Source organism: Lates calcarifer, linkage group LG4, assembly GCF_001640805.2.
Source record: "Lates calcarifer isolate ASB-BC8 linkage group LG4, TLL_Latcal_v3, whole genome shotgun sequence".
Taxonomy (NCBI): Eukaryota; Metazoa; Chordata; class Actinopteri; family Centropomidae; genus Lates; species Lates calcarifer.
In genome coordinates, this window is record NC_066836.1 from 6,901,692 (window position 1) to 6,919,531 (window position 17,840).

General features: G+C 39.5%; 1 protein-coding gene across 1 annotated transcript in view; it reads left to right on the top strand.

Moving 5' to 3' along the window:
- Positions 1-17,421, top strand: part of LOC108884215 (netrin-G1) — a 56,819-nt gene extending 39,398 nt beyond the window's left edge. The window contains exons 4-7 of the mRNA XM_018677969.2: positions 3,719-3,891; positions 7,452-7,478; positions 8,796-8,840; positions 14,642-17,421. Coding sequence (XP_018533485.1) covers positions 3,719-3,891; positions 7,452-7,478; positions 8,796-8,840; positions 14,642-14,880 — 484 coding nt within the window. The 3' untranslated portion in view covers positions 14,881-17,421. The remainder of the gene's footprint in view (positions 1-3,718; positions 3,892-7,451; positions 7,479-8,795; positions 8,841-14,641) is intronic.
- The last annotated feature ends 419 nt before the right edge of the window (positions 17,422-17,840 follow it).

Genomic DNA, 17,840 nt, shown 5'->3' on the forward strand with positions numbered 1-17,840 from the left:
AAAATATTTTCCATGAAAAAGGGTGAAAACAGTGTCATTTGTTCAACCTCACAACCAGAGAGTAAGCAACATGTCTGTGCACACCCCCAACATCTTGATAAGGCTAATTAAGGCAAAGTGAAAACACCTGTGGGTGGATTTGCAGGATATTTAATAACAACATCCTGTTAAATTCTTTATCTGCTCTTTAGATGATTAGACTCATTATGGCTTTCATAACCATAATTTCTCACTATTCAAACATTTATACTGCTTGACATTAAGTTCACTGTAATTTAACGGTTGTGAATTTGTCTGAGAGGTATTGCAACAAATGAGTTATATCAGACTCTTTAGTCTTCCACAGTTATCTCAGGGATATAGGCTTTGCAGTGACAAAGATTATTACACTGCAAAAATGTAGTTTATTCATTAACAGTTTATGGTTTGATAGATGGGGCCAAAACCATCAACACTGATGACTGAGTCATTTATCTTAAGCAAAACATACATTTTATCAAATCAGTGATTTTAATGTTCTTTTTCTTGGAAGTCACAGTAAAGTTCAACTTGAAAATTAGAAAATGAAAGTTTCCTGTGAATGAAAGTTTCCCTAACCTGTCAGTCCACGCTCCTCTGCTTTGAGGTTCTTATTTAACGAGTTCTGTGCACCTCTCTTGTCTTGAATCAGAGTTGCTGGGAGCTGTCACAAGGAAGAAAAGCTGTGTTAGACATAGTGAGCCTGTCGACACAGTGCCAAGAAGCCAGGAGAAGCCAAGGTTAAGGCAGCAGCCAGAGGAGAAGACACCGGGCACTGCGGCTGTCTACCCCAGAATATCAACATAAACTAGACCCGGACTTCATCCTCCTTTACTGTGGGGATACGTTCTTTGTTACATTTGTAGCAATGTACATTCACAGGCCGCAATATGTCCAGAATCAAAACCAGTATTTGTATCACATTACTAACCAGGTGCAGCAAAAATCAGATACAGGAGCTGACTGTATAATGTCTTTTTTCACTGTGAAGGTTAAAAGAGACATATAACTAAGGACGTCACGATATCACATTAAGGATTGATTTAGCTCTATTGAATGTGAAAGGGTTGGTCCATCGAAATTATAAAATAGACATATATTTTTAAATTACTTAAAATGGGATTAAGCTTGCAGAGACTTTTAGTTTTATTTGCTCAGGATTTGTGAGCTTCCTGTCTCCACACCAGTACAAAGAAGATAAAGGGAGTTACATTTGTGGTGTTCATGGCATTGAAAAATGTCATTTTCAAAATTCAGTAGCAATATGCCTTTCCATAAGCAATGTCCCAGTTACTCTGGACAATTCACAGACCATGGGTTTTTTGTAATATGGGTTAACTGAGCTTTTGAGTCCAGTAATAATTCCCAATAACCCTTTTCTTGGACACAAAAACACAACTACACCTATACCATGACAGCCTTTATTTCATTGTCTTCAAGAGCATTTTTATCCCCAGCTGAAGGAGTGCAGTTGATGGGAAGGACAGAGTAGCTAGATGATTTCTATGGTCTCCTAAGGGGGGGTCACTTGTTTGGATAATGGATAATACCAATTGCTATTTGGCTGAACACGGGATAAAAGGTCATTAAAACTTTATGAAATGTGTCTTTGTAATGGTGCCAGTTCAAAAGGCTGGACATACAGGGGATCTCTTCCCTCTCGTGACCAAAACCAGGGACAGAGAAACTCTCTGATTTCAATATGACAATGCCAACGGCAAAAGCATCACATCCAGGAGCTCCCCTGAGTCCACATCCTCTACTCTATCAGCGTGCTACCCGTACCGGTTGGGCCCGATGATCCAGATTTTGCTGGTTTTTAATTAAGTGGAAGGTCAAATCTCATCGCTCTTGACTTCAGGGAGCTGCTGCTGTCTGCATGGCAGAAGAGCTACACCCAGTCATTAATTTTATGGAGCAGGGACTTTAATTGATTAAAAAGTTAAGGACTATGGGGAATGTGTGGTAAGAGGCTCTAGCATTTAGTTGCTGTGATGTGGGCTGGTATTCAGATGCATCCACTATGGATGCTAATATTGTGAGACAGCACTTAACCTGAGGAAAGATGGTGATTTTCTTTCACAGATAGACATTAGGGAGTTGTTTTCAGCTTTAATGTTGCTGTTGCTATGGAAAACCATGGATTCGCAGCTGACAATTACTCTTTTCTGGCTTGAACTTAAAGGTTTACCTGATCGTTTAAGGTTTTTGTATTCCTGTGTGATCATTTCAGATTTTAGTGTGTTTTATGTACTTTGAGATATTGAAAATTATCAAAATTCTAAAATGAACAGGCAGCATCCATCTATCTGTGTATCTATCCATATTCTTTTATTCAGTTTTTAGAAAGAAGTAACTGTATGAATCACTGCTAAATAGGGATTAAAATAAAGGGTTATCTACAGAGAGATGGCACTAGACATCCACATTACTTTAGACCTTATTCACTGACACTCTACAGCTGCTTATCGGCTATACAGAACAAGGTATAGTTTCCCTTGTTTCCCGCAGTTATCTATCATTAATGTGAGATGTGACTGTAAGGCCAGGAAGTCAATTAGAATGGATGTATTTCTGACTGCTGCTGTCATTTCTCTGTCTCATGTTCACTGGTGATTGTAGGCAACAGATACCCAGCTCCTCGGTCTCAAATGGGAGAAATCTTCCCTCGGAAGCACTTTGTAAAAACAAACATAGGCATGATGTGAAACCATGAGCCGCCCAAACCCCACGGGAAGTCTACTGTGTCAGATCCTCTCAATGGCTCCATCCCCAACTGTTTCTGTATCAACCCCCCAAGAAGCTGAGGTCACTGGTTGTAACCTTTTACCCTCTTAGGAGTAAAATCAAATACGGAAAATTATATTTGGAATACAACTGGAATATGAAACTGTAATATCTCATGTGACAATAAACACAGCCTGTTCTTCCTCTGATAGAACCCCTCAATGGGGGTAAACACAAGTCTGACTGAAATCAAAAAGGCTATATTCTATGAACATGCAATTCACTGTCTACTCATTCAGGTTGTTAGACCCACACAAGTGAGACTCAAACTGCAAGCAATTTGTTATTTTTCCACAGGTTTGAAAATACAAGCACGTTTGTTCCATGTGGTCAAAAGGGGGGTGGGTTTGGCTGAGTGTTGAAAGCCGTCAGGCCTTCTCTCCTCTCCTGTCAGGAGCATCTGTCAACTCTGCCACAGTTCTGTCTAATAAACCAGCTCCGTCAACCGGTAGGGTTTCCGTGCCCGAAGGCTCTCTTGCCAAATAACACAGTAACTTTGAAGAAAAAGAAAAAAGAGAATTCTCAGGCTGCGCTGCTTCTCTTTATGCTATCATCTCTCTATCAGATCCCTGTTTTGTGCTCAATTAGCAAATCTTACAGAGTGCCTTTCATTTAGCTCTCTCAGAGAGGCAAAAGTGACCTTATTCGCATCGCTGTTCTCTCTGCAGGGGCAGCGACAAATGAGGCCTTGTTTTTTTTTAAAGGAGAGCATAATGAATCTTTGTGGAGGCATGATCCAAGTCAGATAACCCACCAGGATTTCAATTTACCCCTGTCAAAAAATTTAAAAGGCACAAATAAACGTTGCAGCAAGGGCAGACTTTGTGTATTCCCTGCAGAAAGCATTGATACAATGGGTGCAGAATGATGCCTATTCATGTCTCCGTCTTTTGTTGTTATCTTTCTGTCTCAGGTGCAAGTGCAACCTGCATGCCAACAGCTGTGTGTTTGACAAGGGAAAGCTGGGCTGTGAGTGTGAACACAACACCACAGGGCCAGACTGCAGTCGCTGTAAGAGGCACTACCATGGAAGAGCCTGGAGTGTGGGCTCCTACCTCCCGATACCCAAAGGAACTGCAAATATATGTAAGTATATCAGCATTTCTACTGGTCAGTAGATATAGACTGGACATGCAGCTAATTTTCTAGTGATACCATTGATGCTATAGCAACACACCATTCTATTTCCAGTCTGGTCACAGCACTCACTGGTACCTAATGAAGGGTGCAATACTGAAACACCATTCCTTGAATTTTTTCCTCATTCCCTCTTTGCCTCGGGGCTGCATCTCTCCCAAACGTAGCTCTGACCACTGACTTTGGTTTGGTAAAGCCAGATTGGCTAGCATGTAATATAAATAGATCTGACATGGACATTAAAGAACATTTAAGTATACAGTATGACATCTGTCCAATCCCAGGTGACATTGGGCAATAGGCGGGGTACACCCTGGACAGATTGCCAGTCTATCCCAGGGCTGACATATAGGGACAAAAAAACATCCACACCTAAGGGAGATTTAGAGTTGCCAGTTAACCTAACCTCCATGGCTTTTGACTGTGGGAGGAAGTTGCGGTAACCAGAGAAATCCCACACTGGCACAGGGAGAATATGCAAGCTCTGCACAGAAAAGCCCCAACCAGGGTTTGGACCCAGAACCCAATGCACCACTGTGCTGCTAAGCTATTGAGCAGATTGTGCTTCTTAGCTGTTATGTAGCTGCTAGTTGTTATCACATGACCTAAGGATTGAATTTCAGTGAATGCTTTGGAAACAGTAATTAAGTTGGACCTGTTAAGAATTGTTACATCAGCTCAATAATAAACCTTCAAGCTTAGCCAAGTTGTTTTAGCTGCTTAATCTTTTTTTTAACCATAAAGTTTAGAAAACAGTTTTTGAGCAGTCAAAAAGGACAAATTACCTATTTTGTTGTTTAGATTTAAGGACTTGTTACATATATCCACTGTTTGTTTTATAGACTTTGTATCATGGGTTAGCTGTTTTGTTTCATTCACTCAGTATTAAATAAATGTGAATAGTACTCCTTCCAACACTAATACTGAATTTAGCATTCCTGTCTCAACTCCATGACAAGTGCGAACTAATGCTGGATATTTTTCTGCCTGTTCACATGGTATCTCTGAGGCAGAAGGTGCTCTTTTGCATTATCCCCATTATAATCTTGGACGGGAGTTGAGTCACATTTATCAAATCCCATGCCTGAGGCAGGGGGCTCATTGCCTCAATAAATCTAATACAGCCACTCAGGGATGTGGTGGTGGACAGCCAGGCGAGGCCAGATGGTGGAAGATCTAGCCCTCTGGTCCTCCGTTCACACTGATTCAGCCTTACAGTCAGACACTCTCATGGCAGCAGTCTGCTGGGATTGACAGCAGGTTTTTCAGATGCTCAGTTTGATTGTCTGACTTGAATTCTCAGACATGGTGCTCTGATTAGATTTGTACAGAGATATGATATTGCTATCGATCCACTGGTTTAGTGTGAGTAAATTTGTGCAGTAACAGTGCTTTTCCTTGCTTTTCTCTGGGCTGTTTGTTGGTGATGAATTGGAGGATTACACTGTCATTGGTATGAGTATGTGTCTTGTGAGTCTGTGTCTGTGTATGCATGTATGTGCACAAAACAGCATGTGTGTGCCTCTATGCACATGCAACACGTGTGAATGTGTGTGGGAGTTTGTTGTGGGAATGTTTGTGAACTCTAAGGAGATATTGCTGGATTTACCCCTGCACCTCTTCTGTGTTATGAGTCTCTGTGTAATGTGGTGCTCAATGTCAGATTGACAGGCCGTTATTAAAAAATCCCAACACTTGGCCGCATCTGCACTGAACTGATGAAACCAAGGTCTAGCCATATCAAAAGCAATATTAGCAGTTGTTTGGCTGTGGCATAAAATGCAATAATGTTGCACATGGAAGTGACGTAACAATATTGGTCCCCCAGGTGTTGAATGAACACACTTTTTTCTTGAATTATTCTTATTTCTCTCACAAGTAAAACCCAGGCCCCGTAACATGCCTTTATCCATTATGTGAAGCTCATATTTCCTATGAAGGTATTAAACATACAGCCCTCGTATCAAGACAAATATGCTGAACGTGCAAAATGTAATTATGGTTTAATAGCTTTCATCTGTCATCAAGTCTTCCTCTTTAATCATGGAAGTCATTTATCTCACAGGTAGAAACAAGGCGAGGTCTATTACATATTCAAATCCCTGCACATGTAGATATATGGACATACGTGACCCATCATCTAATAAATTAGACTTCAAAATGGAGCCCCGTGTTGCTATGGACCATAGCTGTCGGCAGCAGAGAGTGAGTGAGAGTGATTCAAATCCAAGGTTTCCCTAAAAAAAAGGGAGGTCTGTAATAAAAATCTGTAAGTTGGCTGTAGAGCAGAAGAGGAATCACTTCGAGAATTATGTTGACAGTCCACTTTGCAGGGAGCGTCAACTCATCTTGTGTTCCAAAGCAGGTTCACAGGTTAAGAGGGGTTAGGGCTGAGAGTTTGATCAGACTGTAGAATGTGTTTTGGCTTCAAAGGCCAATATTGTTTGCCCTCCATTTCTCACACAGAACAGCTATTGGTTAGGAACTGTAGCTTGCTTGCTTTCTTGCAAATTGGAGCTTAAAATCTGTGCTTTTCCTCCCACTGCAGTGTTGTGCTCTTGCCAGCAGTTGTGACAGACCCAAACTGGTAATGAAGTGATGAATGGGGTGCAAACAATATGAAAACCCCACAGAAATATAAGCACAGAAGGACAAAGCGCTAAAACCTGAGAAAAAGATCATATATTGCACTAATTGTGGGGTGGGATTTGTCCGCTGATGGCATTAACATTGCACAAAGATGGTGGATCAACAGCCAGATATTGATTACGCATATGGTTCAGACAAAGGCTGCATGAGGGTTGCCAAAGTCAGCTCTGGACCACAGACAAGACATGCTTCAGCGCTTCTCTTATTCAATATAAATTTTTCTTCAGACCTGCTGTCTTTAAAGACAGGTGAGGTTCTTCTTGGAGTGTCAGGATTCTTGACAATCATAGATGATCTTTTGAAAGTATTTTGTTATTCTTCAGTTTTTTTGATCAGCTTTACTGGAAATTTGACTAACCTGACAGTCTGAGTTGATTACAACAAACACTAAATTATCTGCAGATGCTGTTTGACTCATTCAGTACAGAGATCCATTTATTCAAAGATGATACAGAAAAATGACCATTATCCACCTTTTGAGAGACGCCAATAGCAAATAAAGAAAAACAAACTGTTGACAATATGTTTATTCCACACAATGAAAACGCTGATGAAAATACTTTTTTTGTATTTATAGTTTTGATTCTTCTGACATTTTGTCACTGGCAGACCTGTTATTATCATCAGAGGAAGGCGGGTGCTGGACCAAGAGTTGGTCAGGTTCCCTGGAAAGCCATGGCTGCTACTAATCAGTGCACACAGTGAAGACCAATTGAATAAGTGTTGGTGGGCTTCAATTATTCAAGGCAAACAACACAAACAAAGATGTTTTCTCTTGCAGTTTCATGACTAAACTTTCAAGAATACAATTAAATAAGTCCACATTTTAATGAAATATTGTTTCTTTGCTCTTTCTGCAGGTATCCCCAGTAATCACGGACCAGTGCGTAAGTTGATCAGGCCTTTTTAAATTGGCATGTTGACTAATGGTTTCCTCCCTCAGTGATGACTAACTCTTGTTTGAGTGATGATGTTGGTGTGAGAAATTGTGCCCTACATTACCATTATCATTCATCAGTATGTCTTACACATTGGACAAAATGAATCCTAACAAGGCATTAATGTAGAATTCTATCTTAATATCCAACTTTTATGAATGGAAGCAAAAATGCATGGTGTGAAATAACTTTTCCAGTGAATTTCATTAGTGAGAAAATTCTTGAAAGAAATTGAATTTTTCACACCACTGACAACATTTCTATCCAGTTTTGAGAGACGAAATACAACTTTTAAAAAAGATAGCAGATTTTTCATGTTTTAGCCAATTATTACAAATCACATATACTTCAGATTCCTGCTAACAGCTTTGCAAACCATGTGGTACTGTTTCATATTTTGGAGATGTTGTTGTCCTGCCTTTCTGAGAGATATACGGAAACCAATGGCTGATTTCCATTAACTTCAATACAGCATTAAAATTAAGGGACAGTTAACTTGATGACAATGGAGCTTTGAAACCTCAGTATTTAAACACACACTATGAGCAGGTTTTAAGAAGCTTTTTGATCCTCATATTGTATAAAAATAAATGGAAATCAATGGATGCCCCGAGAGCAGGAAACCTTCCAGGTGTCCATTGTTTTTAAGGTAGGAAAAATGTGTTAAAACTCTGTAGTATGGTTTGTAAAATGATCAGCAGTAATTTTAAGTATAGATGATTTGCACTTAATGAGGTAAAAATTCCAAAACCCCTTGTATAGTTTAAGATTAAATGACTTACTAGTTCATAAAATACAGTCCTGCATACTTGAGCCAGTGTATGAGCAGGCATTACTGAGAATGAGTTCTCCCCTCCACACTAGAATATACTCTAAGCGCACAGACAGATATTTGCCCTAAGCCAGAGAAAAGAAAACCATCTTTTATGAAGACGTGGTTCCCACCATGCATCCATACGCATGTTGATGCCTGAAGGTGACTCCTCATACTGGATAACAAAAGCAGCCACCATATGTACATGTCTCTACCTTTGTCTTGTGGAAAATTCACTCATTTAAGCTGCATGCACACTATTCTACATTAGCCCATTTAGTACTCCGAACACATGTCCAAAATTCTTTACTAATTCTGAGATAAATCAGCCCAGATAGCAAACTTATTTTTGTAAGAGAGCATCTATGCATGCTGTCCCTGTGCTTTAACTACTTAACAGCATGAATTATATGACAACTCAGTGTAATATAACCTTTCCCATTTTTACACAGATCGAGCAAATGCCTCATCTCTTGGTGTTGCAAATCGTAACCAAGGTAGGCGTATAGGCTTTGTAACTTCAGCATGACATTAACAATACAAAGAAAAAACTGACTGCTTATTGATTGGCAATTTGGGAAAAAGAGTGTAATGTAGGATATGCAAATAGCAGTATGCAGTAGGTTGTTTTCCCAAAGCCCAGATGCTTTCATCCTGCATGCACACAAACACGCTGGTCCTTACAAGGTAGACCTTTTGTTGTGAGTACACTGTAGCGAATGGACCACATGCCTCGTGATCACCGAGTCCACAGCCTCCTAACCTCTTTGATCATGCCCTCTTTTTAATTACCCAGAATGCTCTCTGGGGGCGCACCCTTTCTGCCATGTTCACAAGGAAAAAAAGAAAGAGGAGAAGGAGAGGGAAGGAGAGAAGAGGCTCCGGGGGGTGGGGGGTGGGGGGGTGTAGATTGATCTCCAGCTATCTCCAGCTAATCCTCAAACCCAGATATCCTGTGTAGTGAGTGTTAAGTCGCAAAAAGAGGACTTTCAGGATTTCCACAATCAAGGGAGGGTGTTTCCTACTCTGTTCTGGATACATAAAGCTGGTGATGAGCTGCATCTAGGAAAATAATTCAGTGTTTTCTGAAGTCAGAGGTGAAAAGAAACCAGGTACTGATCGATCTCACCTATGGCAGTCTCATGAAGAATTCTACATGTACTACATTTTACATGATACTTCATTACCAATGAAGCAATGAAGAAAAACTTTATTATTACATATGATACAATATGTCTCTTGCAGTAACACGTTTTTAAGTAAACCAGTATGAACTCCAATAATTGATAGGCTGAAAATATTTTTGAAATAATCTTTAAAAATAACAGTAGTTTAAAGGAGTAGTGAGACATTCTGGCAAATACCTTTATTAGCTTCCTAACCTAGCTTATCTTAGCATAAAGACTGGAAGCAGGTGGAAACCAACTGTAATTTTTAAATCTTCCATTTCTGACTTGATACACATTTACCAACACAGGACTTGTTATCATTGAGAGAAAAATCTGGCACTTTCTGTCTTTAGATGCAGTAGTATCCCCCACCACTGTCAAGTGCTACTATGCAGCTGGCAATTTATACTGAACTTCAGAGCTTTGAGTCATGACTAATGATGAAGCCTTCATGTTAATATGATAACAGGAGGCACGGTTTCAGCTTACCCTGACATCATGGCAAAAGATATTGATCCAGTGTAATTGAAGCAACACTATTCTGTCTCAGAGCATATAATTAGCAGATCCTGTATCTGACAACTGTCTCCAGTTATATTTAATTGCACTGGTGAATCTATAGCTATAAAAGCCTTTTAACAGTATTAAATAAATCACTGTAAACATTTTTTCCTGAATGTAATTGTAGGTTTCACATGACTGCAACAAAACTCTGTGATTTCTGTAATATCATGTATTTAAAAAGGTTGGCTAGTCAATAGACTCTTTTTTCTACCTCATAAAATCTAGATCTTTCTCAGAAAGGAGTGACAAGTGCTATGGTCCAGGACATTGATTTGTGACTTGTTATCATGCTGTAATTTTCTGTATCTCAGAGACTTCAGTATCGGAGGACATCAAGAGACGTCAGAGTATTTGAGGACATTCTCTCATCTATGATGAGAGGGTTAGAGAACTGCCTGAGTATGTTTAGGACATAAACAGACTGCTAGATCCTCTACAAAAGTCACAATAGAAGGAACAGTATGCCCAATATGTCAGAATTGTAGTAGATAAAATGTGCACTAATTGACACAATAATCAAATCAACAGTATGTTAGAAATTGTTGTGCAGTATGTCAAGACAAAACCACATTTAAAATACATAGGTTTAGGAAACAAAGGCTTAAAAAAAAACACCTTTCAGTTGCATCATACAAGCTGCAATCTGAAATTTAATTCAGGTCTTTGTCTTTACTGTCTGTCACTGTGATGCTGTTGCTGTGGTGAATTCTCTCCATGTTCCTTCGTGCAACACCAAGGCACAGGGATGGGTCTGTCAAAACAGTTATACTGCTAAAATGTCACACATCTGACAAAGGTGTGAGGTGCACATATGTCTCAGAGAAAGTAAGCTGGTGCTTAGCCAGGACTTGAATTGCTGTGTTCTCACTTGCTACCAGCACAAGTCTGAGAATGAGTGATGTCACACAGGGCAATTTTGTCGAAATCCCATTATAAGATAAAGTTTTATGTGGAAAGTAATTCAAAATGATATGCATGATACTGTATTTTATTATGTATTATTAAAAGAACACTTCACCAATTTTACACATCAAGTTTAGTTAGTGTACTATTCAGTCTGTGAAATTGTCATATAATATTCTCTGTGGCTCTTTGGAGCTTTGCAAAATCTGAAAAAGTAACCCCTAATGATGTCATCAAGGTCATTTCAGCTTGTGCTTGGAGACTACATAGTTTTTGCAGAAAGCCTTGTTAGAAAACCTGGAGGCATTGAGTTTGAAGAACATGCATATTTTCCAGAAGAAAGCTTAACAAAACACATTTTGTGTTACATTATGGGAAATGGAAGATTCAGTGTTTTGAGGGCTTGATCTATAGTATGAGACCAAATGTAAGTATATTTGAGGCTCTGTTGCTTTAATTTTGTTGATTTTGTTGATTTGATTTGAGAACTCTATTTAGTTTATGTAGTCCAAAAGTTTTATTGACATGTCAGCTTTGTCCACAATAGGTGACAATTAAAGATACTGACAAACTTTTGTTATTTCAAGCATGCCCAGTGACTATGAGAGATTTTGTCTGACTGACACAGAATAATTGCGTTATTTTACACTGTATTTTGTCATGACAGCAGGCCCCGTGGCTCCACTAAGACACCCCAGGCTTAAGCCTCTGCATAAGCAAACTAATTGGGCTACAGATGCTTTTAGAAAGACAGTGGTCCTGAGGGTCTGCTGGAGGACATACAGATTATCCTTTGGCCACAGGCAACAAATTTAATGCGTAGGCTAGACAACTGAGACTCAGTTGATCCCATGGAAATTTTTACCAAAACACACAGCACAGGTGTTTTCCATTAGCTGTAAAATGAGCAAACCTGATTTGGCCAGGAGGCCATTAATGTTTGAACCCACTGAGGACAGGGCAGCAGTGATTCAGGAGTCTATTTTCATGCATGCAGAGTTCAAGTACAGACAATTTTGCACTAAAGTGGTCATTTTGTGGGGCATGAGAGGACTGAGAGGTCTTGGTCTAATCTCAAAAGACTGGGGAGTGAGAGCGGCCGATATTTGGGCTGGGCTTTAAGCCTGTATTGCATGCAGTGTATTGGGACAGCTTTTAGTCAGGTCAGGGTTCGCTTGATGACAAACATTACAATTAGAGTATAATTAAAACTACAATAACAGATTTTTTTAGCCGCTTGGGAAACCAGCTGTGAACATAAAACTCACATATTATCACCTTTTAAGTTGACACAGGGGACAGTTGTTTATTTACACATTCAGTAGTTAGTATAACATTAGCATTTACAGTATTTGGAGTTGTGTTTCTGGCCATCTAACAACATCCAATATTCACTCTCCTTTTAGTTTGTTTTTAGTCCTGAATATCTCCTAAGCTGCTAAAATGCTCCACTATTTGTTGATCTACTGTTGCAGGTAGCAGGTAGTGTACAGTGGGCGTTCAAAGCTTCTTTGCTGCTGGCTGCTGCCACCGAAAACAACACCATAAGAGCAGTAAAGTTGCCAGCCACAAAACCAACTGAAACAACACTCTATAGAGCTGACGGCAACTGCAGAGTTGCACTTTAATTTCACTTGTTACTGTACGTCACCAGACAACTGCAAAACATGTATGCTAAATGTGCTTTTCTGCAAACCTGCAAAATATCTGTACTGTACAGTGAATGTACAGATCACGGCATGGAGGACACTGCATTCTAAGAGAATGACAGATTGACTTTTTCAGCATTGACCAGTCTCTTACACAGCCAATAATAAGATAGTCATTCTAATCCAACCCTTCTCACAGCTGCACCACTGCCTCTCATTATAAAAATTATCAAAAATCTGTTCCTCACGCTCAAATACATCTGCACCATAATTCTGTTTCTGGTTCGGTATTGATTTGCCCTTTAAATGAAAATGAATGTAAACAAAGAGCTTATTCATGATATGATTTGCATTGCAGGATCTATTGTGTGTGTGTGTATATATATATATATATATATATATATATATATATGTGTGTGTGTTTGTGTGTGTGTTTCAGCTAAATATAATCATCACAATATCTTATTCCCAGCATCGATTCAAAGAAGTTTCGTGGCAGAAAATTTTTAATCCATCTAAAACATCAATGGAAAATGTCAGGTTTCTATGTCAGTCTCTGAATCAAAGAGCAGTGGCGTCTTGCCAGACTCATTATTTTGCACCAGTGTTCAACAATCATACAGAGAGAAATCTATCATGCAACACAGCCACAAAACCTGCTGCATTTTAAGTAAGGAGTTTGAGTGACTGTGATATTTTCTTGTATAATTCTATCATTATCGATCTTTCCATAAACACATAAAAATAGCTGAACACAACAAAGTCATCACACCAAATCACTCAGAGTGGTTAGAAGCAGTGGCAGATGAGGCCTGGAAAAAGGATCCACCAAAAGAGTAACTTACAGTACAACACTTAGACATTAATTAACATAAATTGTTGAAAATCCCAAATTGATGATAAAACCCTGTATCCACAGGTGGTATTTCCATTTAAAGTACATAACAGCACTGGTGTCTGTGTGAAGAGCCAAACTGGTTATGAAGTTAAATGCAATGCCAATGGCTTTTTAATCATTTTTGGCAGCAGCAATGATTATTTGTTGAGTTTATTCTGATGCATGAGCCACATTACTGAAAACCAAAAATGTGATTAGTATTTATGCAGGGAGAGATATCCAATTACACTGAAATCTCTTGGCAAATATTACCTCTTCCAGGATTTCACCTCTGCCAGCAGAGAGGCTTCTTGGGATAATTGAGTCGTGCGTTTTTGTCTGGAAATGTGAATATTAGCTTACGTAGTCCCGATCAGTCTATATCAAACCAAAGAAAAGTTCCATGGACACTAGAACAATTCAGTTCTGGATATTACATCCATTTCTTCTAACAGTGTCATATTGTTTGTTGCAATGTAAACAGCACAGACGAAAATAACAGCAATTGGTGAATTACCTGGAAATGCTTATTTGCATATCAAAGGTTGTGGTGGTGGTGTGGTGGAGCCAGGTATCCATCCCACGTCTTCTCCTCTCTCTGTTCTTTGAGTGTCATTGTGCCAGAGGCAAACAAAATTTAATTCTACTGTCCTGCACAGAGGGACTGTTTCACAATACTCCTGCATCCTTTGATTTGCTAATCATTAATTTCACCTCATCATTGCCATGGTTTGTTTGCTCTTTTGTTTCGCCAGGATTATTTGCCCTGAAGTCCCTTTGGTGCTCCTAAAAATAACCATAAATCCATAAAATGCTTGTCTGTGTTCTTTTGTTATTTTGTCAATCATTCATGGAAAGGGTCTTCACAGGCTGTGGGCTGCATTCTAGTATTCATACAGTATCTGCCCTGGTTATTTGTCTCGTCTTCCTCTTGCACTCCTTTACAGAAGTCCTTGGATTCACCCTCCCTAATGTGTCAGCTGTGCTCTAAGGACACAGAGCGATGCAGACAGGACAAGAAGAGGCAGCTTGTGCCCTGTGAACCTGCCTGTTGATGTTCTCTGCCGCCCTATCGCTGAGTGATCTATTAATCACCCCCTCCTGTCTCCCCTGCCCTTTTTGCTTTGTCTCTGCAGCTCGGGTGTGTGACAACGCGATGCTGCGCTGTCAGAACGGTGGCACGTGCCATCACCATCAGCGGTGCCATTGTTCCCCTGGCTTCACGGGCGTCCTGTGCGAGAGAGCTCGCTGCCAGGGCCCCGGGGAGTGTGATGACCAATTGTCTGGACGGGCCTCCGTCCATCATCCCCCGATCGGCTGCCAGCTTGCTCTTGCCCTCGTAGTGCTCCAGCTATTGATTGTTTCCCTTTGCTGAGAGACCTGAACAGCCTCCCATCCTCAACCAAACCCTAAGACCACATATGATGAGACTGAACTCTCAACCTTAAGGAAATGAAGGACAAAGAACGTGTGGACAATGTGCTCAGCATACAAATATAAGCAACACTTTTGTATATCCAAGGCCACAGTAATGGGTGACTAACAGGTTGTGCGCTGATCTGCTATACTGAATGGTAGAAGGATTTATGAAAGGCTTGGTGAAGTCACTGCTGTCTTATAATGGCACAGAGGAAACGGTTGGAGTCCTGGCTTTGTGAGTATGTCATTGGCTGATACTTCATTAAAGGCAGACTGGAGACTCAGATAGAGCTACCCACACTCTGAGAGCAAACTGTACAAAACTAGACACATGATTTCTAAGTATCATCTGAAGTTATTAAAAAATAATAATGTGGACGGGGACATCTTGAAACATCTTGCCTCACTGCCTCCTTCCTTACTCATTACCTTCGTCCTCTCTCCTCTCTCCCTTTTCCCTCACTCCTCCCTTTTCCACCTCACTTTCTCCTTCCTGTGCTTTGGTGACTCTGGTGATTTTTCTTTGCTGAAGGGTGTCTGTTGTTTTGCCAAAAGCTGCACATGTATTATTATCAAGCCCCTTGACAAGTACAAATCTAGTCCTTTTTTTTTCCTTTCTCAGAGGCTTTGTAGTCATGCTTGAGCTCACCTGTACGGGAAAAAAAAGTTGTAACATACTGTAACTGTATTTAATTTTTGTATAAAACAGATATTTTCATGACTACGCAAAAGAAAAAGATGTATTACTTGTTTTCTATTGCTGCCGACCTGTCCTAGATGTGGACTATGAGTGCGTAAGGAGTTTGGTTGTATTATTTCTTTGCTTGTGTGGCACATGGTTCTCTTCATCTGAGAGCTGCTGTCAAAACTATGTTTACATACACACTTACACAATACACTTCCACCAAAGGGAAAAAGAAAAACATGTCTTTGTCTTGTTGTTGAACAGTAGTAATTTTATTTAGTAGTAACCTGACATTTGAGACAAGATGTGTAGAGTAAAACATTGTATTGTTTGTAGATACAAGCCAATGACAATAGCTGAATGTCATTTTAAAGGATTTTTGAAAGCTATCAATGCCAACCTTTGACCAACTCACTGAAGCAACAGTTGCTGGTAACAATATATCAGTCAACAAATAACTTCCTGGTTCTATGACTAAGGTTGTTTTTATCGATGTGCTGTGACCCGTCCCTCTTGTGCTCATGAAATGTGGGAGAATCAGAAGAATCTCAAGCCAAAATCCCATCAGCTTTATGTAAATTTAACAAGAAGACTTGGGGGAAAAAAGGAGATTGCACGGCTGTCACAGAGGTTGTCCAGCTCAAATCTGTAATCAGATCTAATCCCTGAATCAAATGGGTAGAGGGGAAGGTTTTCTGAGCTGGTACGGTTGAAAGCCTGCATCCTGCTGCGGGAGCCTCCGTGAAGCGACACGTTCAGGAAATGAGCTTTAATTCATGGAGGGTCAATGATTAGAAATGAAGTCGCATCCCACTGGGTGACATATTGAGCACTGAGACCAATTTCATTTGAGAGATTAATTTTCCTCCCAAGGTTGTAATAAAACAACTAATTGTGTTAGAGTCTACTGTAAGTGCCTCTAATTAAATGACACTGTCAATTAAAAGAGTAGCAAATGCCTTTTTTGAGAGAGACTCTTGCCTTGGAAAGCAACTTTTGGAGGCGAGAGGTATTTGAACTGGGTTATTAAACTGTGAAAAATAACTGGAGAGGAATAGATATTATTTATTCAGCAAATAATACATTTTGGGAAGAAAAAACAACAGCTCATGGTCAGAATAAATCTGCTGGAGGAAACACAAGAAGCAACTATATGACTGTCAATTTCAGCCACAAAATAAATCAACAACATGAGTGAATTCTTGAAAAACTGACCATTTACTTAACTTGTCCCCTTAACAGGGGTTGTCCAATCATAACAGTGTGAGCATTGGGCTATTATAAGAGTAATAACTGGAGGATGTCTTTTTAATGACCTTCAGAAGACCAAAAACACGAGAGCAAAAGTCTAAGTAATGGATTAATACTGTGTTATCTGCTCTGACATAGTGAACATTAGCATGTCCAGCTAACTCACTTAGTACAAACTGTAGCAGTAAAGTGTTACTTTCAAGGCCAAGGAATATTTCATATTTGGATGGGTTTTAAAAAATGTTCTCAATAGCACATCCACTGTATCATTTTCCATTCCCTAATGTGTAAAGCCAGTCCTTGCTTAAAAATACATACAATAAATCTTCTGACCTCTGTCTTGCTTGTCCAAGTACGTAGCTAATAAGTAATAAGCAAATCAGCTAAACAGGGTTAGTTTTTGTTAGAATTCAAGTGTCTGATCTTACATGTGTCCTTATCATACTAGGAAAACTACAGCTACACTGCAATACAATGGTGTTTATTTTCATGATTCATTTTCATCTCTTGGCACAATATCATGTCATCAACTTTATATTAATATTAAATATTTCAAGTTTATATTTAAGGCTCTCTGACATTGTCCTTGTTTCAAAACAACTCAGCTGGAAACAGCATAAAGTCAGCTGAAGACAGTGTTTTCAATCAGCTAATGTGACTAACTAATAGTATAAATAGCTTTCCAGCAACAACTGATGACTGACATTTTTACAGGTGGCAAAATAGGCAGCCTCTGGTTAAAAATGAGATGCCTGTTTTTGTCTATCTCTGTCTGAAAGCGAGAGGCCACTGTTTAAAAATGAAAAAATTTAAATGGTAAATTTGTCCCAGTTATTATTAAAAACTACATATGTTCCTTTCATTAAGAGGGACGAAAGGTCAGTTGCTCTTTCAAGCTTACGGATGTGACTAAAACTGTCAAATAACTACACTCTTACCCCAAATACAGTAACAACATCATATCTATCCAGCTTTACAAC